The sequence below is a fragment of the Cyprinus carpio genome, chromosome B9, assembly GCF_018340385.1.
Source record: "Cyprinus carpio isolate SPL01 chromosome B9, ASM1834038v1, whole genome shotgun sequence".
Classification (NCBI taxonomy): domain Eukaryota; kingdom Metazoa; phylum Chordata; class Actinopteri; order Cypriniformes; family Cyprinidae; genus Cyprinus; species Cyprinus carpio.
This window is the reverse complement of record NC_056605.1, coordinates 18,411,298-18,438,191: the sequence shown is the minus strand read 5'-3', so window position 1 is coordinate 18,438,191 and position 26,894 is coordinate 18,411,298. Positions and strand designations below refer to the sequence as shown.

At 35.2% G+C, this 26,894-nt stretch overlaps 2 protein-coding genes across 2 annotated transcripts in view; both read right to left on the bottom strand.

Annotated features, from left to right (window-relative positions):
- The window catches only part of LOC122134417 (nebulin-like), a 48,025-nt gene extending 39,387 nt beyond the window's left edge, over nt 1–8,638 (bottom strand). The window contains 16 exon segments of the mRNA XM_042731293.1: nt 11–115; nt 215–322; nt 402–503; nt 1,015–1,131; nt 1,763–1,870; nt 2,008–2,112; nt 2,338–2,442; nt 2,549–2,653; nt 2,749–2,853; nt 2,961–3,065; nt 3,252–3,359; nt 3,763–3,879; nt 4,758–4,820; nt 7,360–7,422; nt 7,714–7,827; nt 8,516–8,638. Coding sequence (XP_042587227.1) covers nt 11–115; nt 215–322; nt 402–503; nt 1,015–1,131; nt 1,763–1,870; nt 2,008–2,112; nt 2,338–2,442; nt 2,549–2,653; nt 2,749–2,853; nt 2,961–3,065; nt 3,252–3,359; nt 3,763–3,879; nt 4,758–4,820; nt 7,360–7,401 — 1,395 coding nt within the window. The 5' untranslated portion in view covers nt 7,402–7,422; nt 7,714–7,827; nt 8,516–8,638.
- A 4,699-nt stretch (nt 8,639–13,337) lies between these two features.
- LOC109096770 (ADP-ribosylation factor-like protein 5A) lies at nt 13,338–22,978 on the bottom strand. The gene is made up of 6 exons (XM_019110420.2): nt 22,605–22,978; nt 17,725–17,785; nt 15,971–16,118; nt 15,810–15,893; nt 15,519–15,670; nt 13,338–13,863 (listed from the first exon to the last, which is right to left on the bottom strand). The coding sequence occupies exons 1-6, from the start codon at nt 22,648–22,650 to the stop codon at nt 13,815–13,817; spliced, it is 540 nt and encodes a 179-aa protein (XP_018965965.1). The 5' UTR covers nt 22,651–22,978; the 3' UTR covers nt 13,338–13,814.
- Nucleotides 22,979–26,894: the final 3,916 nt, after the last annotated feature.

Below are 26,894 nucleotides of genomic sequence, written 5' to 3'. Positions count from 1 at the left end.
ATGTTCATACATCTTGACATTGCTGAAGCTTCTTATTGGCTTCATATTCAGGTGTAACAGTTTGAGGGAAGAAACATCTGGCCTTCATGTCCTCATAATCAGCTTTGTAGATTTGTTTTAAAAGACAGAGAAAGCAAATGTTAATACACAAATGCATTTTTTTTTTAAATCAAGAAGATGGAAATATACACATATATACATTAGGGTAACTTACATCATTCTTTAATTCTTCCATCTTCTGGCAGTGAACTGTAAATACATCTTCATAGCTACCAACATAATGACCCTTCACCTCATTTTCATACTTTTCTTTATAACGGACCTGAGGAAAGAGACCAATATAAACTTCAGATATGTGGAAATATCAAATGTTTGTAGCAAATTATGAAATCATCACTCACATCATTGAACTTCTTCAATACACTGTCCATCTTGAATTTGGGAGTGTCGCAGTAATTGATGCTGAATCCCCGTGATTTCTCATAATTAGCTTTATATACTTTCTAGAAAAGGCAAAACAAAGGCATGTCAGCAATGAGTCAACAATTTGAGATAAACTTGACGTATTTCAAGACAGAGTTGTTTAAATTCTCAAAATAACATCATGAGAAAATGATGAGAGGAAATGCATTATAATACTCATTTTGAACACTTTAGGATCATTTTGGTTCAATGTATGTGCCAAACAGTGGCCACACAGATTCCATCCAATTATCAGGTCTGATCAATTTAAATGAGCTACATATTTACACTAACTGAGTAATAAAGCTATAATCCACACCATCATTGACACCGAGCTCTGCTAAAAATCTATTTTAGATTTTAGACAAGAACTCACCGTAACATCTTTGGTTTTGTCAATGTTGTCAGTATTTGTATTTCCTTGAATAATGTATTTCATCTGCCTATGGCTATATTTATTATGCATAACCTTAGTAAAAACCTCTTAGACCATAAACATTTCCTGTCAAAGCAGAAAAACCACTTTAATGATTAAGATCTGGATTAACATACATCACTCAAGATGGTGCCTGCGTATCTCAGCTGTCTGAGAAGGGGGTTCTCTGTAGCAGGGAGAACGTTGTAATCGGACGTTGCTTTTGTCTTCTCATAGTCCTGCTTATATTTGACCTGTTGAGGTGGGAAAATGCATATAATAAATGACAAATGGTTGTGAAACCGATATGAGTCATGAGGTCTTGTCACAGTTTTTTTTTTTTTTTTTTTTAAGTCAACACAAAGTGTTCACAACAAGTCCAGTAAATAAAATTGGTCTCTGTTTTGATTCTCATCCCTGGTTTCTTTTATAGCTACTGTGCATAAATATACTCTGGGTCTAATCCTGTTTTTTCATGTCCTCACTTGTGATGCAGGCAATGAGAAATTAGTAAGCGGGGATCAACAGAGATAACTAGATCAGACATGTGAATCTCTGGACTGCCTCATGATCTGTTTAAAGAGTCAGCATGGGAGGGTTGTTTCTTACAATGAGAAAATATGTCTAAAAAAGTAAGACTATCAGTAAGTGCTACCTCACTTTTATTTTTAATTTGGAGGCAATGCACGAATGACAGAATGTTTTATAGCTAGTTTGATTTTTTCATTTCTTACATTTTCTAAAAACAAAAAAACTCTGCTTATGTCCAAGTTTAAAAGAAAAAATAGCAGATTTTCGTGCAGTATCAGATTTACAGACTCCACTATATGTGTGAAGAAAAAAAAAAGAAAAAGAAAGGAATGTACATAAATTCCCGAAACTTACCGTACTTGCAGCTTCACGAGCCTTTTTATTGGAAGCGTATGTTGGTGTGTCTGTTTGCATAAAATAAATTTGGTCTTTCATCTCTTCAAAATCAGCCGTATATTTTTTCTGAAAAGAAATCAAAGTGTGACACTTAGTTTTATATGATTTTAACATTAAGAATTTTGTATATTAATAAAATGCATTTATTTGAAATATTCTATCAGAATATGTTTTGGAAAGCATGATGGATTTCTTGCACTTACGTCGCTGATGTTGTCCATAGCCATTCTAGCAACAGCGACATCAAAGTAAGGGGTTTCACACCATTTGCCCTTGACGTTCTTGTTGTAATCTTCATGATATTTAAGCTGTGAAGAATTTAAGAAATGTTTTTCATTATTTCTATGGCTTACATTTCATTCCCAAAGACTTTTGCGAGCAGAATCAATTTAGCAGGGACAGAAGATATTTAAATGTAATACTGTAGAATAAACCCCTCAACTGCTATAAGTCTGATAGATGGAAACTACTGTAAAAACGGTATTAACCCTTTATTAACACTTAAGGAAAATGGAAATTCAGGGAAGTCTTACATTACTACGATTGGCGAAGTTTTTCTTGGCCTGTTCAACCTCTGGGGGATCAGCCAGACACGTGTACTTTGCCTTGCGCTCATTATGGCCCTTCTTGTAAACAATCTGTGAAGGTGGTGCACAACAGATTTTTGACAACACAACACAATTTAATAATAATTGTTTTACCTTTTCTTTAAGTTACGCAGTAAAATATCACAAGTTTACTCACATCACTGAGGACTTTTTGGGCCTTGGCCACCCTGCGCAGCTCTGGGCTGTCACTGTATGGATAGTACATGGTTTTATCCTCATCCCATGCCTCTGTGTACAGTTTCTGATGGGGATATTCAATCATCGTAGAGGGTGAATCAGCCAGTAATGACAGTATAAATATCACTTTAGTGCTTAAGACAGGAATCAGAGATGTACCTTGCTGTAATTTGCTGCATTCTTCACAGCAAGAACCAACTCAGGGGCATCAGGAGGAAGCAAGTACCTATCCTTAGTCTCATCCCATTTTTGCCTGTACAGAACCTAGAAAAGACATATGTAAAGAACTGATGTTATGACAATAAAAAACACAAGGAAAGGAATCAGCATTACACTAGTTGGGTGGTCACTGTTGTGACACTAGCACTTACTTTGCTGATGAGTTCAGAGACGTGCTTCACATGAGCAATCTCACGAGCCTCACCATCATAAAGGCTGGTGGTTTTGGCCTTCAGTCCTTCCATACGGTATTTCACCTGGGTTACCAAAAATATTCATGGTTAGTAAAAATGTACAATATCTGCTAGAATTAAGAAGCATCTGGTTGTGGTTTATTAGGAGATCTAAACTAAGAAGGTTTTTTTTTTTTTTTTTATAAATGCGACAAAGATCTTGCAAAATATATTCTAACAGACTGAAAATGATCCATCAAGGGTACATACCTCACTGAGCTGCTCCTGGGCCTTCTTGATGCGAATCATCTCAGGTGTGTCAGCCGAAATGGCATAGGGCTGCCCCTTTGATTTTTCATATTCCTCCCTGTATTTATTCTACAAAAAACATACAAATTCAGTTTGCATTATAGAGTAGGCAAGATAAGACAGGTAAGATAGTTTAGTTCTGTCACTTTTGATTAATTTAATGCATTCTAGCTGAATAAAAGTTTTAAATTCTTTAAACGGGTCATCGGATGCCCATTTTCCACAAGTTGATATGATTCTTTAGGGTCTTAATGAAAAGTCTATAACAGAGTTTGGTTAAAATTTCTCAATGGTAGTGTAAACACCCTTTTTACCCTGTCAAAAAAAGCTCTTTTCAGAGCAAGCTGTTTTCTTGCATGCCGTTTTAACTGCAAATGAGCTCTGCTCACCCCGATTTGTTTCAATGAAATAAGAACAAAACAGCAGTCTTACAGATTAATAGCACAAAATATTTTCTTTATCATTAGCTTACATGGCTGTACTGGTCAAGCATCTTCTGGCTGTGTGCCAGGTAAGGAGTCATGAACTTGGAGGTGTCCACCTTCGCCTTCTTCCTAACCGTGCGTTTGGGAAGGCCACCAGGTCCAAGTTAAAAAACAGCAATCAACATTTAAGACAGATGCACATGGTTCAGTGAAACATCTCTAACATCTTTCAGATGTACAGAATTTCATCAATGAAAGCCAAACCGCTTTAAGAAACCGTTATGGAGGACCAAAACACCTAATTTTCTAATACTATAAGCAATCAAGCAGCATGATTCTGTACAATTTAATTTAGCCTATATTGATTTACACCAAAACAGAAAATGGATGAGATAAAGATACCATTTTCAGTATCCAATTATCCAACACTTACCTTCAACATACTCTGCAAACTCTAATTCATTTGTTTACCATGCAAATTAGTATTTTACTTTTTATATGACAAATGAGTGAAAAAGTTATACAGAATTCGGAAAACTTGATATTTTACTGACAGGTTAGGTTAGTTTGTATTGGATAGTTATTCTATTAACATTTATAATAAAAACATGCTGAAAAACTACAGAAAATGCACTTTTGGGACAGTCAAACCAAGCACATTAAGCATTAATTTTCCCACATAATACTACAGCATAGACAGACATAAACTAAAGTAAACATCACATTAACACACATACAGAAAGCTCTATTAACACGTCATAGACTTCACTGTCATCACTACAGTGCTGTGGCATTTGCATGGCTCTGAATCATGGGGGCTATTTTTTGGAAAGGTGTTACTCTCACAACTTAAAGAACTTACTCTGGACATGTAAGTCGTGAATTGTTAAACAAGGGAGTTTGTTTAATAATCCACTCTTTAAGTCAGTACCATAACAGATCTTACTATTAAAAGCTAAGCTGGTATGTGAAAGGAATATGGAATAGCCCCCATGGCATGTGGAAAGGACGCAGATCCTTTTTACCAGGGTAGATCTATTACCTTAGCACCATGAGACACTGAGGTGGTCGTGGTGGTGACTGTTGGACCCTCCTCATAGTAGTACTATAAATATAGGAAACACTCTGGGCTTTTAAAATGATGATCACACACTTTAGGGAAACACTCTACAGTGTGACTTTTTCCTGCTCTGTTTGTCATAGACTGTTTAAAACACCCATTGTGAACAGAAATACTCGTATACCCAAACTAACATTTTAAGCTTAACATACCAAAAATAAATTTGCACCTGTGTACTAAAGACTTCTGAAGCTAAAGCAAAACAACTTTGCATACACATTATTCTATTAATAAATAAATAAATAAATAAATGTTTAATATTAATCTTAATTCATGGCATCTTTTTTTTTTTTCTCACATTAGCAGTTTCCTTGCTTAGTAGTTTTGGGTTAATAAAATCTAAAAAATAACCTGTAATGATGCTTGTGACTAATAATGGTCTTCCTCAACAAAATTATCGTATATTAATCTACAAACATGTTTGTATATTGTGTTTAAATATTAATTGAATATCTCAGTAGCTGTTCAGGGAATAAAAATATAACAATGTGGTTGTTTTCCAGGCAAACCTCTGTCTATGTCAGATGATTGGCTGGTGCTAAGAACATTTTAGCACCCTAATGACATCACCACTATTATTTGCAGCTAATGTTATTTTCATGGTAAACTATACCTACTGGTATTTAGTCAGATATCATGACAGAATCTCTCAAACTGTAATTGGATGCCACATCACAAAGACCTTCACAGAAGGCTTCAAATAGTGTGAAACCAGAGCAGGAAAAAACACTCCAAATCTATGAATTTACAGGAGCTTAATGCTTCTTTATTTGGAGCAGTGGACAGCAGAAATACATACAGTGTACACCTAGGTTTTAAGATCCTGTGATTTGTATATGCTTTTCCATATTTTCCATATAATATAGGATTCAGGAGATGGAACATGGTGAATATTCATTAAAATATGCTGCAAATCAAAATATCTCTCTCCAGAACTTACAGATGTTTCTTTCCACAGGTCCCCCCCACCCCACCCCCCCAAAAGCATTTTCACAGCATGACATTGACAGCAAGTGGAGTGTAATTTACAGCACGGCTCGTCTCATTTGCCTCTCTGCGAGTCTGCCGTAGATGTCCACTTCTATATTTGTATTTCTGGAAAGAACAGCTCAGCCAAAGCTGAAGGCCGCTTTTCCATTAATGGGGAGAAAATCATATAAAAAAATTTAACAACCTTTGTCTAAATTTGAGATCTACTTTTTATTAGAGCTACATTATTTCTATAAAACACTATAAAAAAAATAAAATAAAAAAAAAACTTAATAAATCAGCAAAACACTAAAGTACAAAATGTGAATCTCTGCTTTCCTCAGATCCATCGAAAGAAGCGTTAATGTATCTTTATTAACGCTGATGTCTTTCAGGTCCTATTCTTAGTGTAGATGAAAGTAGTAGTGAAATCAGATCGTATCTATTCAAAAATATTCTGTTGAGATTCCCATCTTCTCAAAATGCAAGATGGCGAAATTCCATTTCATGGATATGTTAAAGGGGAATCCAAAAGCATTTGTTGGAAAGGTTCTTTAAAAAAGAATACCTAATTAATGAGAAGTCGGGTTAATGCAATATTTGGTAAACCCCTGTAAGATATCTACAACAGAAATGGACATGAAAGTATACAAGGTCTACTTTAACTCTATTTCTCATGGAAATACTGAATTAAAGTATCAACCTTCTGCTTTCACTCTTCCATTGAACACTCAGACAGACACATTTACAATTCATACAGACAGTCTTTCAATGAATAACATGACAAAAACAAAACTGCTGGAAGCTTCAAGAGGAGCTGTGGTTAAATCTTGTTGTATTTCTTTATAATACCACAAAACGATATGCTAAATTACGCTCATTAAGCAATTGTGATTAAATTGTATACATTTACTTTGATTGTCTACATCAGCTCGTAATGAAGCTTGCAGCTGATTTAGTTGCTCTGAACAGAACATAATCCCACTGTTAGTATAAAAGTTGAGAGTATTATATCTAACAATGGTTATTTCCATTCAGGCTTGCTTGGGGTGATAAGGAAAACATTACATTAGCATTTTCAGAATAAGATCTTATTATCAGATTATGACAAACTGCCGCAGGGGTCATTACATAAATGTCACACGAATGATGGTTTGCCATGTAATTGATATCTTGTTAATATATGTAATGAATTACATCTTTTGAAGAGACAGCATTGATACATTGATTACTGGGAATAAAACATTCATTGAATGGAATTTACTGCACTAGAGCCTCCAAGAAAGAGGTCATTTGAAATGGGATCCAGTGCTAATCATATACGACATGATAGCTCCTACTGAACTGCTGACGGTGGAGGTATCATAGATCACTATTCATAGGGTTTGCAACTATACCTACAGGACTGAGAGTGATGGGGCGTACAGTTAAAAAGCCTATATAAGCTATTCAAGGGGCTAAGCAAAATAATTCAGAGCAGAATTATTGTCATTCTTTCACTGAATAAGGGGACAACCTCAAAACAGATGATAAAATATGCAAATCTGTATCTTACCTCCTCCTCAATCTCTTCTTCATACTCTTCTTCTGATGCCATCTTCAAACAGATTTAGTGAGTCTACACAAGCAAATGAAAGACTGTCAGACACTAGCAAGGCTGATCTATATAATACATATGTAACTAAATACTAACAGCATTCAACTAATTTCTGTTGCAGACAGTGAGAAATAAACAGCTGTTTTTGAATAATTTTTAATGCAAATAAAGCATAGGACGTTAAAGTAACCCTTACTATAGGATTTCAGTTTCATCAGGACACTCATAACGTTCACAATGCACCAGGAATGATCTGTCCATTTTGATGTTAAACTTAAAGAACCAAACTAAAAAGTGTAGAAGCTGACGTACCTTTACTACAGAAGGTTACAGTAGAATTTCAGCAACCCTACAATAAAGAAAGGTGTTCGCTTTCCATCCACTCGTGTCCCAATCTGCTATTCCACTTTATGTACTCCTGCAAACCTAAACAAAGATAAAAACGTGTCAGTTTTCCAATGACTGAGCTGATGCTTTAGTGTGGGTAGATCAACAAAAGCAAAAATTCTAATTTTGTGCTGAAATCTTTCTGCAGGCCTTGGTAAGTGAGAGAGTTTGTCACCCAAGACCCCTCCTGGCTGAAACCTTGCAACAGCTGCTCTGAATCGCTCCAGCTATTTGTCATGTAAGCCAATGCTGCAGGCTGATTGGCTGGCTTTGTTTAGCTAGTGGAGCGCCAATGCCTTCTGAGGCTGGAGGTTAAATTTAGGTCTGACCACTAACTACTCTTTTTTAGGACCCGACTCCCAGAAAATGATATCAAATGATGGTTTTCTATGCATTTTCATCAGAAAGATTGAGAGGAATGTGGATGGGACTTTAACGAACTCCTGTCCATGAGGTGAGGTGCTTCAGATAGTCTTCCAGGGGGAAAAAAAGTCCAGGAATACGTTCCAGTTTTGAGTAATTGCTAAATTGCTTGTTCCTGCAATGATGGCCAATAAAGTCAGATGATTCTTTTCAGGCTGTTTAAGGACCAGCATCGCCCTGAGTATCACTTCCATCTACCAGCAGACTGTAGAAGCTGGTCAGTCCAACTGAGCAGGCCATGCAAAGAGTGCTGGAAAGTGAAATCTGGTGTGAGGTTTGATTTTGTGGTTTTTCCTTTGCTTACCGGTGACTTTAAAGTTTAAACGTTTCCCAAACTGCCAGAGCCTCCCCAACTCTTCCCTCCTGAGAAACGCTGGGCAACAGCTCACAGCTGCAACGGCACTCCGGTTATCATGTGCTCCTATCCACCAATCAGTGAGCAGTATTCTCAGGTTTCAAAAGCTAAATATACATTAGCAACCGTTCAGAAAAATGCACCTGTTCAGCAAATCATCAGTAATGCAACTATGAGGAATAGAAAGGAAAACACTGTAAAATACCTAGTTTCTTTGAATGAGGGAATGCAGGGATGTTGCATTCACCAAGATGGAGTTCTATGGAGGTATGTGTCAGGAGTAATACAGATCCTGGTGCAAAATGAGTTTTTCTCTGTGAAGATGGCCAGAGAAACTTCTTGAGGCCACTGGTTTGGATCCAAGTATACATGGAGCCCAGAGGCTGAAATCAGGTTAAGGCTGGGGGCAAGCGGGAAATAAACTGTTGACTTGTTCACCCAATTACAAACATCTAGAGTGACTGACCAGAAGATTGATCTGATTCTCAGTCAATATTCTATCTATAGGCATTATACTCAATGCATGTGCACATTCCATCATACATGCATTACATAGCTCAGTACAATATAAATCTTCACATTTGAAGATTCTTTCTACGCCTAAATGTTGTTTGACTGTATTTTGATCAGACATGTCTTTAAAACTTTCTATTTGGGAAAGCATTCTCATACAATTCCTCACAGTTGACTTGTTTTGTTTTTGTTAATAGCAGAGTGGGAATTACAGGGGGTCTGACCACCCTACTTAAGGGTTTAAGTCTGGTAAAAGTATTTCATTTTTATTTTTTAAGTAAATATACGTTTCAATAGGGGTTTTAAACATTTCAGTAAGGTTTAAAGTTAGATTACAAATTAGTTAGAGCACAAGCCCCAAATACTACTCCAAAATCCTTGTCATAGAACCGTTTTCCTTGACAATATTTCAGTAATTACGTAATGAGTATTTTTATTAATTGCTCGGAATGCCAGATTCGCGAATGAATCACTCTTTTGACTGAGGTCTGAATTAGTTCACGAATCGTTTGGAGCGGATTTTTACATCTTTAGGGGAAACAAAAAGAGATGGATGAGGTTAATATTTCCTTACAGTCCATTGCAGGAAACAGAAATTGAAAAAGTCACTTATCGTTTGTCAGCGATGAAACAGCTATTGTGCACGCAGTTTCTGACTCTCTGCTGTTTATGATGGTATATATCCATAATAGTATTAAAATATGGGCAGGCATTTCGAACGACTGATGAAAGGCTACAAACAACGAATGTAAATTACAGAAAATAAGCGCTAACAGTGAACCCAAATTGGTGGTAACCCTAGCAGCAGTAATCCACTCTCTCACACTTTCAATTAAGATCAGTTTTAGAGAATATGATAGAGGAACATAAATAAGTTACTCTGTTTAGGCAGTACTTAGTGCTGCTCCCGAATATTAAAGGCCGTAACCCCCTTGAAAATCATTGTATAATTCGAAACACTCTTAGATTATCTAATGGGACTCGTTAAAAAAAATGCTTTTTAGCAAGTGCCTCTACAGATGTCTGCAATCGGCAGACAGACTCACCCTTCTGTGATCTTTGGTTTCTAATCTAATCCTGATGAGCATGTTACAGTATTAAACCTATTCAGGGACGCTCAAAAATACAGCTAGCACTATTTTTAAAGCATCCTGTGGCAGTAAGGGGGTATAAGTATAATGACGTTCAACCACAGAAGGCCATATGTCTATTTATTTTAGATAATTATCATTGCGTCTCAGTAACAGTTCGAACAATACACGGCTCTTATACACCTTCAGACACGTGATATATAATAATTTTATAGTGACGTCCTCCAGCCATTTGAACTCAAAAGTCCTGCAGTTCTCCAGATCTCCATTGTGGGGCGGCGTGACTGAGCTGAATGACAGAGGCAGCTGGGACTGTGTCTCTGCTCAGTGTTTCCCACTGTCCTCACATCTCAACGCTCATCTCTGCACTGACACTGACACATCAATGCTCAAATCTACGTTCATATACAGAGCACATTCACATGCACATTAAAAAACATTTAGCCTACACGTTTTACAAAAAAGCTCACCTTTGGACTATAATTAAAAAATATAATAATAATATATATATATATATATATATATATATATATATATATATATATATATATATAATTTATTCTAATTATTTAAAAACTTTTTTTTCCAATTTGCAGATTTACCACAATGCATTTTATGTATGTGCCATAACAGTGTTAACAGATTCCAAGGGTTTCACAGATCAGGGTTATTATAGTTAAGTAAAAAAGTAAAAAGAAAGTCACTTGAAATAAAATAAATGTTAACTGAAATCAAATTATATATATATATATATATATATATATATATATATATATATATATATATAAATTATTTAAGGTATTTGCAACATTTCTCATTTTCATTTATTTAAAAAAAAACAATAATGAAAGAAAAAGTAATAAAATATATTAATGTATAAAAAACAAAACCTATGACAAAAACAACCAAACTGCAAAAAAAAAAAAAAAAAAAGTAACAAAGTAAAATGAAAACAGAAAATATAAACAAAAACTTAGTAAAATAACTAATAGAAGCTATAATAGTATCTCAATGATAAAAAAAAAATAAAAATAACACGGTCACAGACTAACAGGGTAAAAAAAAACACAAATATGCAGCTAATGTGTTAATTCTATAGACTCTTTGCTTGCAAATGAGTAAATCAAATTGGGCAAACAAGGTGTAAATTTGAAGTCTAAAGTAGCTCAGTGGCTGACATTTTCAACTTATGTCACATATTTTAAGAAATGGAAATTTAAATGATGATGCAGCTTGTCTAACTGAGATATGTATTGAGACAAGCCAGCATTAATAATAAAACCAAACAAAGAAAATATATGGAGAGAAGAATCAAACAGTCTTCATATTAATTGAGATCATATCTTGAGAATATCAAAGATTGGACTAATCAGTACACTGAAAAAATGGTAACATCTAAATTAACTGGTTTTATATAAAAAAAAAAAAAATGGAAAAAAAAATAGCACCACTGAATCAACCGAAATACATCCGTTTATACCAACAAAACTTAAAAGCTATTTGCTTGCATATTATAGCATATTGGCTGTTTATTAGTACTTATAAAGCACATATTAATAAGCAGCAAATTAGGAGTTTATTGAGGCAAATGTTGTAGTTAGTCAATAGTGAGAATTGGTCCCCAAACTAAAGTCTGACTATAGTTCTTTAAGGTAACAATTACAGGTTACCACTTTTTACAGTGTACATACTAACAGGATGGAAGGCAATACTAGGAACAGGTAAAAACATGTACTACTGTGCTTAGGCATAATTCTTCAGTACAGTGGCATGAGGCTTTGAAGCTTAGTCATTGGAAAAAAACAAGTATAGGTAATAAGTGGGTCTGAACAGCTGAGGATGAGTATTAAAACACCTTGGATGACTCCTCGTTTAAATAAAACCACATCTCTCACTCTGAAAAACAAAACACTGTGGTACACAGACTGTGCTAGAAAAAACCTGTTTACCATGACTCCTTAAAATATAATTAAAAGTCTGCATGAACATCATCTGCAAAATCAAATGTCAGAAAGTAGGTGAGTTTGTATAGGAATAGCATTCTGTCACAGTAGTGAAAATGTCATTGCACAGCGTTTTTGAAATGTTAAATAACACATACACTAAGAGTTTATGAGTTTAAAAAGACTCAATGTGTTCTCCAGCTTCAGATAGATACAAAATAACTATCAGGATAATGGTGTCTCACGTGTCATTATTAGGCACTGATGTTCTACACGAGATCAGTCGAGGGTCAAGGACTCTTCAGCGTGGACAGGACCAGCATAACAGCTCAACAACAACAATTAAGGGCTGGTAAAAAGAAAACTTAGCACTAAAGTTAAACTTAACCAGGTTACAGAAACATTTTCCCCTAAAATTGTCTTAAAAAATAACTAAAAATAATACTTTGGCGTTTATGCCATTTTTACATATTCCTTAATTAGATTTTAAGATATAGTTTTAAAGTGCATTGTGTTTGTTACCAGTGACAGCAAATTAAATTACAAAAATAATCTATCCACATTAAAAATATTTTAAAATAATTGTAAAACAACACTTTCTCTTTACATTTAAATAAAACTACACTCTTAAAAATAAAGGTATTTTATTGGCATTGAAGGTTCAATGAAGAATATTTAACATCCATAGATCCTTTCCTTTGACCAAAAGCATCTTTATAGTGGAAAAAAGGTTCTTTACATTTTATAAATGTTCTTCACACCAAAAAAGGTTCTTTAAGAATTGTTTACTTCTTGCATTTCAGTATTGCTGTGAAAACATGTTTTTTTTTTGGAACCTTGTTTTTAAGAGTGTATGTAAATGTATTAAAATGTTCTGTTTTTACTAAAATTAAATAATTACAAAATGAACCTGCTCTGAAGTCCGAATTCTGTGATAATATATGTTTGGTCTGTGATATGTATTGAAATACTATAATTTTAGTATAAAAGTTCTGCCAAGATTAAGCTAATATCGTTCTTAAACAACTTTTTTCTTCCAAGTTAAACAATTAAACAAATTATTTTTTAACAATTAACAGGAGAAGTTCCCGTTCAAACCACGTGTCGCCCCCTAGAGGTAGCAAAAGAACTGAGACAAATAACCAAGCTCAACATAATCAATTTTGACAGTGCTTAAAGCTCCATAGGGAAAAATCTGTAGAGAATTAAAGTGTGAAACATCTGTCATGACAGATAAAAACACTTTATTTAGTTGTATTTTACATAAGTGCAGTCTCCTCTTGCATGGTAATGTGTCTCCTCCTCATTCCAGAGGAGACAGAGTCAGGTGCAGGCACAAGGTTAATGAAAATACTGGACTGTACACACTGGGCATCACCTTGTCAGCTAGCTGGGCAAAGCAGTGAGGCCACTCCAGGTAGGGTTCTGATCAGCTAGAGACATTTTAATCCAAGGTCTGTTCAACCACCATTACTCTTTCAACAGCCATTCACGCAGAAAAACACTGAGTTTATGCTGTCTCGCAAGTCCTGACTTTTTTACTTAGTTGCAGATTGTTTGTTCACAGGTCTCAATAATCTGTAATAAATTAATCAAACAAGTTCTGGTGACGTCGCTGGGTCACCTTCACAGTGAGCGACACCCGGCCTCCACGTCCGGTTGGAAAGATAGAGAGAGCACACTGCTATCTGAGGTCAGAGGTCATCTTACTCGCAGCCGTGACATCATCCATTCTAGACCCTGACAGAGCCTGCGGACAGGAAAGAGACATTCAGCTCGGCCAGTTAACAATGCTCCTTTTTCTTTCTTTCTGTAAATCAGACAAAGAAAGTCATTTGTGCTTTCTGCCTGTCAGTTAGAGAAAAGCCTCTGAACTAATAACCCTGGCCATAAAATGAGGTGCAGCAGATATTAATGACCAACCACATTTTCCGTTACAAAATCCACTGACTTTCTGGATCCCATTATGGCTTGAAACGTATTTAAACATTATTTTCTGTGCATTATGGTATCTGTATGCATCCACAAAGCAGTCAGAATGGAGTTAGAAAAAGGCCATTTGAATTTGCATTGATACTTTATTGTGAGATAAAAAGTCAAATTTGAAATGCTAAGTTGCACTTTTTAACAATTTCCACTTTTTGTCATAATTTTTACTTTTAACACCAATTTCAACCTTTTTTGTCAATGATGCTTTATCTCATTCAAACTTCTGGTAATCATTTTCACTGCCATAATTATGACTTGTCTCATTTCAACTTTTTGTCATAATTAGGACAAAAAGTCAATTTCTCAATATATTTTTTGTTTTCATAATTTTTACTTTTGTCATAATATTACCAAAAAGTCAATATGACAAAAAGTATAAATTACAAGATAAAAAGCAATAATTATTTTTGCGGCAATAGCCTCGTGGACATATAGTGCAGTTGCGCTTCAGGGGTCCTGAGTTCGAGTCCCGGCAAAACCAAGGCCAAAATGCCAAAAATAAATATTTTTTTAAAAGCAATAATTGTGACCAAAAAGTATTTTTTGAGATAAAAAGTCAAAATTTTGAGGAAAAAATATATATATATTTGTCATATATATATATATATATATATATATATGACTTTATTCTTTCAGATGAATCCAGTCAGAGTTACAAAAAAAAAAAAAAAAAAATTATCCTTGCTCTTTCAAGCTTTAGAATGGGAGTAGGCAGGTGTTTTTGTTCAACAGTCCAAAAATAGTAAAATACGAGCAATCCAGTGGATGACATCCTATGTCATCTGCTGGAACGGCTTCTGCATATGACAGTTAGCGCAAGTGAGAGAAAAGTGTTTATAACGTTTTAAATATGGATATTTTTCTTACAAAAACACATTGATTCACTACAGGAGGCCTTTATTCACCCCCTGGAGCAGTGTGAGGCACATTTTAATATGGATGGAAGCGCTTTATTTGACTACTTTTGGACTGTTGAACAAAAACACCCACCTATTGCCATTCTAAAACTTGGAAGAGCAAGGATAATTTTTAACATAACTTGTGTCAATCTCAACTTTTTACGTCATAATTATGATTTACAAAGTTTTTTTTCCTAATGTGGTGAAAATAGGCATATTTCCATAGTTGTCTGTTTAAAGGCATCAAAGATGGAAAATTCTGGTTTATTAATAAAAACAAGCATTGACCAGAAACACAAGGACATGTCTGCATTTGTCTGATGCTGATCTAATACTGATTCATCACTTCCATCAATACTAGTTCTATATTCAGCCAAAATGACTAGAACAATAGACTTTGACATAATCTGTGACTCATTACATCTTCTCTACTGATGAAAAAAAAAAAAAAAAACATTTAACTGGATCTTTGTATAACATATTTTTAGTGTGGCTCTGTAGGTTTTTGGGGCTTTACCCTTCTCCAGTGAGAGCACAGCAGGCCTGGATGTGCCACTGATGGTCTTTGACAGATGTAAGCTGAAGACTCTGGGAAATCTCAGCAACAGTCATACAACCCTTCACATCTTGCTTGTTGGCGAAAATCAACAAACCAGCTTTTTTCAGATCCTAATAAAGAGAAAAGAGGAATTGAAATCAAGTAGCGTGATGATGGAACAGAAGAGAAAACCAGACAGTCTCAGAATAATCCCTTCAGCAAATGTGTGTGCATAAACACCAGTTCTCATAGTGACATACATATACTCGCCTCATGGGCTAACATCCTGTAGAGCTCCTCTCTGGTCACGGAGATTCTCTCCCTGTCTGTGCTGTCCACGACCACAATCACAAACTGCACAGGAGATACACATTAATGAGACGTACTCTTTTTAATTCAAGATAATTTTACAATTATCTCATTGTGTCTACCTCTGTGTTAGTGTAGTAAGTGTTCCAGGAGGAGCGTAGCGATTCCTGTCCTCCAATGTCCCACATAAGGAAATGTGTATTATTGACCACAATCTCTTCCACATTGCTGCCTATGGTGGGTGAAGTGTGCACCACCTCATTCATAGAGCTGGAGATTACAAAAATGACTTGAGCACAAAAAGAACAACAAATAGGACAATACCACAAATACAAAAACATTACAAAATGAGGCTGTAATTTGCATGATGCAAATCACACAATTGCATAAACTTGTGTATATTTTTGGTGTCAGTAATTTTTTTGAAAAATGTCATGGAAAAGTTGGTTTATTTCACTAATTCCACTCAAATTGTGAAACTCGTGTATTAAATTCAGTGCACACAGACTGAAGTAGTTTTAAGTCTTTGGTTCTTTTAATTGTGATGATTTTGGCTCACATTTAACAAAAACCCACCAAACTATCTCAACAAATTAGAATACTTCATAAAAAAAAAAAAAACATTTTTAGTGAATTGTTGGCCTTCTGGAAAGTATGTTTATTTACTGTATATGTACTCAATACTTGGTAGGTGCTCCTTTTGCTTTAATTACTGCATCAATTCAGCGTGGCATGGAGGTGATCAGTTTGTGGCACTGCTGTGGTGGTATGGAAGCCCAGGTTTCTTTGACAGTGGCCTTCAGCTCATCTGCATTTTTTGGTCTCGTTTCTTATTTTGCTCTTGACAATACCCCACAGATTCTCTCTGGGGTTGAGGTCTGGTGAGTTTGCTGGCCAGTCAAGCACACCAACACCATGGTCATTTAACCAACTTTTGGTGCTTTTGGCAGTGTGGGCAGGTCCCAAATCCTGCTGGAAAATGAAATCAGCGTCTTCAAAAAGCTGGTCACTAGAAGGAAGCATGAAGTGCTCCAAACTTTCTTGGTAAACGGGTGCAGTGACTTTGGTTTTCAAAAAACACAATGGAGCAACACCAGCAGATGACATTGCACCCCAAATCATCACAGACTGTGGAAACTTAACACTGGACTTCAAGCAACTTGGGCTATGAGCTTCTCCACCTTGACCCCTTGACCAAAGCCTTAGTCCATTCCTTGTGAAGTTCACTCAAAATTATTGAATCGATTTTGCTTGACAATCCTCATAAGGCTGCGGTTCTCTCTTGCGCTTTCTGTTAACATGCTTGGATACAGCACTCTGTGAACAGCCAGCTTCTTTGGCAATTAATGTTTGTGGCTTACCCTCCTTGTGAAGGGTGTCAATGATTGTCTTCTGGACAACTATCAGACCAGCAGTCTTCCCCATGATTGTGTAGCCTAGTGAACCAAACTGAGAGACCATTTTGACGGCTCAGGAAACCTTTGCAGGTGTTTTGAGTTGATTAGCTGATTGGCATGTCACCATATTCTAATTTGTTGAGATTGTGAATCGGTGGGTTTTTGTTAAATGTGGCCAAAATCATCACAATTAAAAGAACCAAAGACTTAAAAACTACTTCAGTAAGTGTGCACTGAATTTATTTAATACACAAGTTTCACAATTTAAGTTGAATTACTGAAATAAATGAACTTTTCCACAACATTCTAATTTGAGATGCACCTGTATATTCCAAAAAAAAAAAAACACAAAAAAAACACAAAAAAAAAACAGTTATTTATCAGTTTTTATTTATTGTTTTTACTGATGCCAAACTGTTTAAATCAAGAATGGACTACTAGAGTTCTAACTAGATTATAACTAGTGAAATAGTACTTACAACTGATAAAGTATGGTGGTCTTTCCTGCATTGTCCAGCCCAACAATAATGACTTTGTGCTCTGGGGGAAAAACAGGAAGACAGTTAGACTAAATGTTAAACACTTAAGATCATACCCAGCATTGCAGCCATTCGTCTTTGATTTTGATTGATTTCAAATTAGCTAGAATATTTTATACACAATCATGTGTAAAATCAGTATTTGACTGTGTTATTGAGCAGTGTGTTCTCCTATACTGTAACTCAAAGTATAATGGGTGGTGTCAAAGTCTTCTCACAACAGAAAGGAACTGAGCAAATCTAAAGAACTGAATAATGGCCAAACCCAAAGAGTAAAATATGCAGCATGTCTCAAACATGTTTTAGGCTGGACCAAAAGATCCAGCCCAGCTCCTGCACTTAAAGGTACTGTTTAATACCTATACTAACCACGAACAGTTGTGTATGAGATAATACAGTGCACTTTAGACATTCAACTTATTATCTGATTTTAAAAAGTTGTGAATTTGCCATAAAATGCATAAAACGCCACAGATTTTTTAAAATTTGACCCCTGCCTAGCATCTTAGTAACATTTCTCCATTTTAATATTACTATGATTATTATGCTGTGCAGCACCATACCACGTTGCAACCAATCTCAAATTCTAAATGACTCCGGATAGAGTTGTTTGCACCTGCAAATGCGTCAAAGGCATGACAGACTAGGTGACGTGGTAACACATTTAAGTTTGTGTAAAGGTGGCTGAATAGTTTCCACAAGAGAAAACAATGCTTAGTTGCACTTGCAACAGAGCTTTGCATACCGCAGTTTATCAAGCATGACAATGGCAAAAGCATATGTAGAGCTAATGCAAATATCTTAATCTAATTTAACTGACTGCCTCATGCAAAATAGCCAGCACTTTTTTTCTGTCCCATTGTCCACAGAACTGGCCCAACAGAGGAAACAGGTTTTATATAATATACATATCAGTCACCTTTTGGGGGTTTCTTCATAGGACAAAAGTGACTGTGAAAACTTATTTGGCTGGAAATTAAAGGGGTGGTTGACTGTTTTTTTTTTTTTTAGTCTTGATTGAAGTGAAGTGACTTGACATACAGCCAAGTATGGTGACTCATACTCAGAATTTGTGCTCTGCATTTAACCCGTCCAAAGTGCACAAACACACACACCGTGAACACACACCCGGAGCAGTGGGCAGCCATTTATGCTCCGGCACCTGGGGAGCAATTGGGGTTCGGTGCCTTGCTCAAGGGCACCTCAGTCGTGGTATTGCCGGCCCAAGACTTGAACCCACAACCTTGGGGGTTTGTGATGTAACGGACCTGGGAAGAAGCTCCTTGTAGTCCCTTACCAACCGTTTTTGTTGGCATTACTCTGCCAGAATTTTAAAAGACAAACGGATATCTCCGTTTTCATTGAACTTTCAGCACAGCAACTTTGCAGATATTGTTTATGCACAAACAGCAACATTAAACACTAACTAATGTTAAAAAAGTGAAATCGCAATCAACCACCCATTTAAGCAGATGTCTCTCACACAATTATAATTTTGATTAAACCATTAAATAGAAAAGGGAAATTAAATCATCATCCACAGACAGGATGTGGGGAAACATTTGAAGACTTGCTAAGATTCATATCTGCTGAAACTGATGTGACAAAAATTGGTTAAGATTGATCAACTTGTTAGACATGATACCCGAAAATGATTATTTCAGCATGATTAAACCGCAGTTGTCTGAGAACAATTGAAAGAAACAGTTTTCAAATAATCAGAATTCTCATTAAAGGTCATAAGTTACAAGACACCCTGAACCTGAAGATGACTGACAGACGATATGAATTGGAGAATAAAGAGAAAGAAACTAAAGAGGAAAGACTACCTCTTATTCAACACCATGAATAGACATACAACAGAAGAAAACACTGCACTCCACGTCACTACTACAGACCTGCATTAGGTATTCAAGGACATTCAGACACACCCATACAGATGTGTTACAAAATGAGTCACAAGTATACACACTAGAGAGACCACTGTCCTTTTTGAGGACACAGAAACTTGTTTAGTCTGAAAATAAGAGCGAGAGCTCTCAAAAGATCATTCTGGAGATAAGACCTCAGTCTTGCTCTTGTTAGACTGGGCCATTTAATTTGAAATTAACAAACAAAAGAGGAAAAGCTCAAATAAAAGCATTCCAAAGAGAAGCCAAGAGTAAACCAAGACACTGTGAAACTGATGACACACAGAATTTCAGGCTGATATAATCATCATGTCAGCTAAGCATTCATATGCCAAAGAAGGTCCAAAGGTTAGGGTGTATTTGAATTTATGAGCTTTAGTACTTCAATGAAATGTTTTGCTTTCTCATTCCTTGCATTCATAAGAACATACAAAATAGCTTAAAACTTAGTCCTTTTGTTTATAGCAGAAAAGATCATGGCTAAATGGCACATTCAAATTTACAACTGTGTTGACATTGAGATTTAAAAAGGTGGCTTGAGTTACATGGTTCCGGGTCTCTCTTTCTAGCTGAGCTTATAAACAGGCATGATGAGGTCTCAAAAAAACAACAACAAAAAAGGGTAATGATATCTGTAAATTATCCAACTTTAATATAAGCTTTTACTTTCCTTTTATTTATTTATTTAGTTTTTGGAAAACTGTAAAATACGACAAAATTTTTAGTTCCCAAGACTATGAGTCATTTGTGCAATTTCAACAAATCATAATCTATGTAACCAGCCAGGCAACTTTAGTCTGTGACATCAATTAGATTATTTGTAGATATCACAGAAATGTGTTTCATTTGCAAGGCATTAACAACACTACATAAATATACAACAGTAATGCACAAAGCTGACAAGTAAAACAAAAAGACAAAACTAGCCAGTTCATCACAGTGCTGCTGGATTTCATTTGCAGCGTCAACTATCACAACATCTACCTTAAAGACTGAGAAACATTCCAGAGAAACCAACTCACGTTCTCAGAGTTTGTTCCTGGAAAGTTTCATAATAACCTGAACAAGAACAGACATGAAAATGAGGAATAAACAAAGAAAAATCAAAGGGGTAAAAAGTGTGCATGAAGGGCTTAGAATCTACCCATTCACACTCTGATTATATCATCGTATCACTTCTGTCTATTGCATGAAATGTTTTGAAAGAATTTAAGTAGTTGTGTAAGGCAATTCCGCAGTGTGATGCAAAACATGGACAACAAAAAACGGATGTGTGCTTTAGGCATGAAAAGATTTAGCTTAGATGTTTGGGGTTAGTAAATTTTTTTTAAATAAATAAAAATCAATACCTTAACTTTATTTAGAAAGGATACTTCAAATTGAGCAAAAGTGACCATAAAGAGATTTATAATGTTACAATAAATTTCTATTTCAATAGAATTTTCTATTCAAAAATCTTGAAAAAAAGCAGCATTTTCCACAAAAAATATTAAGCAGCAAAACTGTTTTCAATGTAATAATGACAAATGATTCTTGAGCAGTAAATCAGCATACACGTATTAGAATGATTTCTGAAGGATCGTGTGTGAAAATGAAGTAATGATGCTGAAAATTCAGCAATGCAATCAATAAAATAAATTACATTTGAAAAGATATTAAAATAGAGAGCCATTATTTTAAATTGTAATATTTCACAATATTTACTGTATTTTTGATCAAATAAATGCAGCCTTGTTGAGCATAAGACTCATTCGAAAACATTTAAAATCTTACTAACCCCAAACTTTTGAACAATAATAAGTCACCTTTAATGACTTACTATAGGCTACTTCATCTAAACAAAAAGAAATAAAACAGACTAATGATGGTGCTGCATCTGACTGTAGGCAACAGCCTCCAACGCTCGCGTTACAAGGCTCACCCATATCACAATGGTCTGTTCAGCTAATGAGTAAGGTGAGAACTGAAGAGAAACGTTCCACTGGTTTATGTTACAGTTTGCACATGCTCAATACCCCATACACTGATATGTGCAAATCTTACAAACAAGATTATACTTTATGGACATCCCACACCATGTATATGAAAATGAGAGCTCACTGGCTATCCCATGGACGTGTGTAACAAGTAATGCTGACACAAACCCCAGTGCTTTGAGGATTACACCACCGTCACAGCCAGGCTGACCAGCGCTGCAAAATGCCCAGCATGCACAATCACAGAGAGGAAAGAGGCACAAATGATCAGGCTTAAAAAAAGCAAAGGGTGCTGCAATGGGTGTTTCACTTTTTGATTCATAGGCTGGTGAATAAGCAGGTTAATCTATTCTCAGTGCTGACAACTGACTTTCACATTCACTTTATATTGATATTACCTCAGTTGGAAAGTTTTATATATTTCCAGACGAAAAACATAAAACTAAACATGCCACTGCATAGGGGAATATACAACAATAGTCAAATATAACGGTAAAACGCCAATAAATTTGTTCAACCACATTTATTTTCATGAAAATTACATAAGCGCGTCACAGAGTTTGAAATGTTACAAAACAATTATCTATCAGCAAGTAAAAAAATTAAATATCAGGGCTCCAGCGTCCTTAAACTGAACCTGACAGCACAGTAACGTTAGCGTTACCTTTCAACAGCCAGTCCTGAACCATCTCAGGCAGGTTTATTAAAGCCTTATCGACTGTTGTAATGCAATGACATACGTTATCAGAATATTTTTGTATTTACAACATGGTTATAAATATTTTAGTCGTATATAAGCACCAACATCGCGGTTTTAAAACACAGCACGTTAGCAGACACTTGCTAGCTAGTAAAAATCCATTTAGCCAGTCAATATTTAAACTGAATGTGATCGAATTATGTTTATAAATACACATTATTTTACGTAACTTACCTTGGTGGTTAAAAAGCCTCCATAATTTTGTGAAAATGATTCCCATCGCTGGTGTCCGGCCTCGGGCAACGCCACCCAGCAGCAGAGACTAAAAATCTATCTGCTAGCCAGCTAAGCTAACGATGCGGTTCAGTATAAAATAGTGCTGTCGGTAACAGTTATTCACTCCTTTAACATTCTCCCCTTAATGGTGTCCATGTTTTGTGAGGAAGTGATGTCTAAATACTGCATAATGTCAGTGCTGTCACGTCTGGAGGTAAGGGAAACGAGGGCGTTCATTTGGTTCTGCGGCAGTGAGAGAGGTCTTGCTGCTGCACAAAGCTGAACTCAATCAGAGCTGCTTACAGCCACGCAATACTCACCGGAAGTCACTCGCGCGGCCTGCCTCTAAATCTATTGCGCAGCCTCTACCTAGGCAGCAGAGCAGGACACTTAAAAAGCGATTGGAATGTTCGGAATGTTCGGGACGTAGGAAATGCGGTCTAGCTAGGCGGCTCACTAGGTTTTGAGATACAGCCACACTCTCACTGACAACACAGTGGAGTGATACTAGAGATAGTATTTCTAGGAACATGTATACTAAATATGCGACCAGACGTGTCTAGAAGACATTTAATCTGTTTAAAAAGACAAATGCAATGCATAAAAACTAGGAATAAAATAGTCTGTACAAAATCTGTACATGTTCTTGATAAATTAGTTTATTATAAAAGCAGTTGTGCAACTCATTAGGCCTGCTTGTGTAAAATGAATGAATAAATAAGATAATTCAAAAGTCTTTTTTTGAATTATGACCATTGTCTATTCTTGCGATTTTGGTTGCTTTGCTGCTGACAGTTCTGAGTAACTACTATCATTTATTAGTGATTTATCTTGAAGTAAAAAATGAGCATTTCTTTTATCTCTATCCAGGGGCTTAGCACCAAATGTTGGGCCCCAGTCACACAACCAAGGGGGTGGACCCCTCACAACACCTCATCAATCATATCAATAATAATAATCAGTATATCATTATCCCGTTACTCAGTTCCAATGAAAGATAAGATATTTATAAACATCACAGATAGAACAAATAGGCTTTATATAAAATGACATTGTAAAAAATAAAAAATAAAAAATAAACTCTATATTTTTATTTAGATATTCTTGTCAAAGCCTGTTTCCAATACCAAAATATATTTAACAGAGTTCTTCTTTTTTTCCTTAACGAGTTTAAAGCTTAATGATTTTGAGAAATACAACTGAATAATAATAAAAAAATAATAATAAAAAAAAACTTTGAGCAAAGACAGTAGAGGGCGTCTGGATTACCAGCAACACGTGTTTTGTTGTGTTCAGTCTATGGTGACGAGAGACGATCATTACATCATTATAATGCGACGAACTAGGGCAGATGTTACTGGTGGTGGAGAGATAACGTTTATACAGTCTGAGGTAGCATATAATAAAGTTGATGTGGAGGAAGAATGAGGATCAATAGTAGTAGACGTTTGGGCAGGAACACAAAAAATTAGAATCAATTTTTACAGTCCCTGTAAAAGATTAAATAATGAAGCTTTGACTAAAATAGTTGGACAACATAAGTCTAATCAGGTGTGATATGAAGATTTTAACGCACACAATACATTATGGGATAGCATACAGATAATAACGTATGAGAAGTGGAGGAATTTTTGGAAACAAATAATCTGGTGTGCATAAATGATGGAAGTGCTACTAGGCTGGATGTATCCAAAATGAAATAGTTTTAGATTTAACAATTATGTCAGAAAATCTAGCTAAAATAAGTATGTGGAACATAATTGATCAAAATATGATGGGTAGTGATCATTTTCCTATTAAATGTAAAATTGGATTAGAAATATCTAAAATAGATATTGGAATGATTCCTAGATGGAAATTGAAATCAGCAGATTGGGACATATTTCAAGAAGAATGTGTACAGAATTGACTTAACTTAAGTTGTTTAATAGAAGATGTAGAGCAATATAACAATGAAATCTGTGAAAATCTTTGTAAAGTTGCAGGGAAAGTAATAGGAAAAAGTGTAGGGAGAATAAAGAAGAAAATGTATCTTGGTGGACTGTTGAGTGTAGCAAGGTAATTAAAATAGGTAAAAATATAGATATTAGCGAGATATGGGAATGATAAGGAAAATGGGGGGAATACAAAAATCAAATTTTTCTTTAGTAATAAAGAAAAGGCTGAGGTGAGGACAGAAGCATCTGTAAAGGTGCATAGCAATATATCAGATTATATGAAGGAATTAAGAGAGAAAAGGGTAAGAGATAATAAAAAATGTTAGCTCAAAACAGAATTATCAGAAGGCACTATGGATGCTGTTTTTACATTATATGAACTCAAGCAGGCCTTGGAAGGAGTTAATCACACGTCACCGGGAAAAGAGGAAGTATGTTATGAAATGATTAAACATGTGTTTCAGATAACGGATTAAATGTTATTTTAAGACTTTATAATGAAATATGGAGGCAAGGGAGACTTCCTAGCTCGTGGAAATTAGGTATAGTTGTGCTAATAGCTAAACCCGAGAAAGAGCATAGTACTGTTCCAACAAATTATAGATCAAAAGCTTTAATATCTAACCTGTGTAAAATAATGGAAAGAGTTATATTACGTTTATTATGTTTATTATGTTTTGGAAACTAGAAATTTATTAAATGGGTTCAGGAAGGGATGTAGTACCGTAGATGCAGTAATTTGCTTAGAAAATGAAATCAGTAAAGCTCAAGTGAAAAAATAAATGATCCTAGGAGATTTTTATTTATTTATTTTTTTGATATCGAGAAAGCTTATGACATTTTATGGAAGAAAGGACTGTTAATAAAATTAGGTCAAATGGACATTAATGGGATGTTGTTTAATTGGATTATGGATTTCCTAAAAGAATGGAAAATACAGGTAAGAAAATGAAAAGAATACTCTGATACAATAGATAACAGAACTCCTCAAGGTAGCGTTTGCAGTCCGGTACTTTTCAATATGATATTTGTTATAATTTGTGTATTTGGGGTAATAGGTTGGGAGGTAGGTGTGATTATGTTGTGGTGTTGTTGATTTGTGGATGAGATGTTGGATTTTTAGATATTTAGATGAGAAAATGCAGAAAGCAATAGATATTGTTGAAAGCTGGACTAACCAGTGGGGATTTCGTCTTTCAGTAGCAAAGACTCAAGTAACTTGTTTCTCAAAAAAGAAAAAAAATCTCCTGAAGTAAAATTAAAGTTGTATGAGCAAACTTTAGAGCAAGTATCTATTAGATATTTGGGAGTATGGATGGACTCAAAGTTAACATTTGGAACACATATTCAAAAGATAATTGATAAATGTAAGAAAGGAGTTAATGTATTTAGATGTTTGGCAGGACTGGACTGGGGTGCCACAAGACCCTCACTAAAGAAAGTATATTGCTCATTAATTAGATCATCGATTGATTATGGTAGGATAATTTATGGATCAGCATCAAACGCTTTGCTAACAAAAATTTATACAATTCAAAGTCAAGCCCTAATGGTCACATCACTGCAGGTGAGAGAAATGCTTTTGGATTTATGTGAGCTCCAGCTAAGACTGGTATACTGGTCAAATATATAGTTTAATATAATATATAATATTGGATTCAAGACAAGATATATTAATAGAAATTTTACAAAATCTGTATAGACATGTTGGTGTGGAGGGTAACGAGGATGTGGACAAAATAGCCAAACAGGCCCTTAAACATAATGTTACTGATTTAGAAATACCTTTGGGTAAATCTGTAATGAAAGGCTTAATTAAAACAGCTATTAAAAATATGTGTCAGGAGAGGTGGGATAAGGAATTAAAGGTCTTCATCTGTATAATATACAAAAACAAGTTGGTTTAGATAGAATTAGTTATGGCAACAGAAAGGAAGATAGGCCTACAGTAATTTCTCGTCTGAGAATGGCTCATTCTGCCCTCAGCAAATCACTTCAAATGATAGGGAAACATGGTTCTGGTCAGTGCAAAAAATGTGGACTTCCAGAAACTGTAGAGCATGTAATAATCGATTGTATGGCATATGAAAGGGAAAGAATTAAATAAAAAAAAATGGTTTAATTTCTGTTGGCATAAATTCTTTAACTTTGCAGAATATACTTAACAGGATACATACTTTCAAACGATATGAAGGTCTTTTTTTTATTTATTTTTTTGAAAGTAACATTGTTATATAAGAAAATATAGAAATGTAGGGTAGGTGGTATTAATTTTATTATTTTTTAAAAAAAATTCCTGTCTCTGTTCTGA

Coding starts and splice junctions, on each gene's coding strand:
- LOC109096770 (XM_019110420.2), bottom strand. CDS start 22,650: ATGGGAATCATTTTCACAAAATTATGGAGGCTTTTTAACCACCAAG. Junction 17,786..22,604: donor GAGGCTTTTTAACCACCAAG/GTAAGTTACGTA, acceptor TTTTTCCCCCAG/AGCACAAAGTCATTATTGTT. Junction 16,119..17,724: donor ACCACCATACTTTATCAGTT/GTAAGTACTATT, acceptor TGTAATCTCCAG/CTCTATGAATGAGGTGGTGC.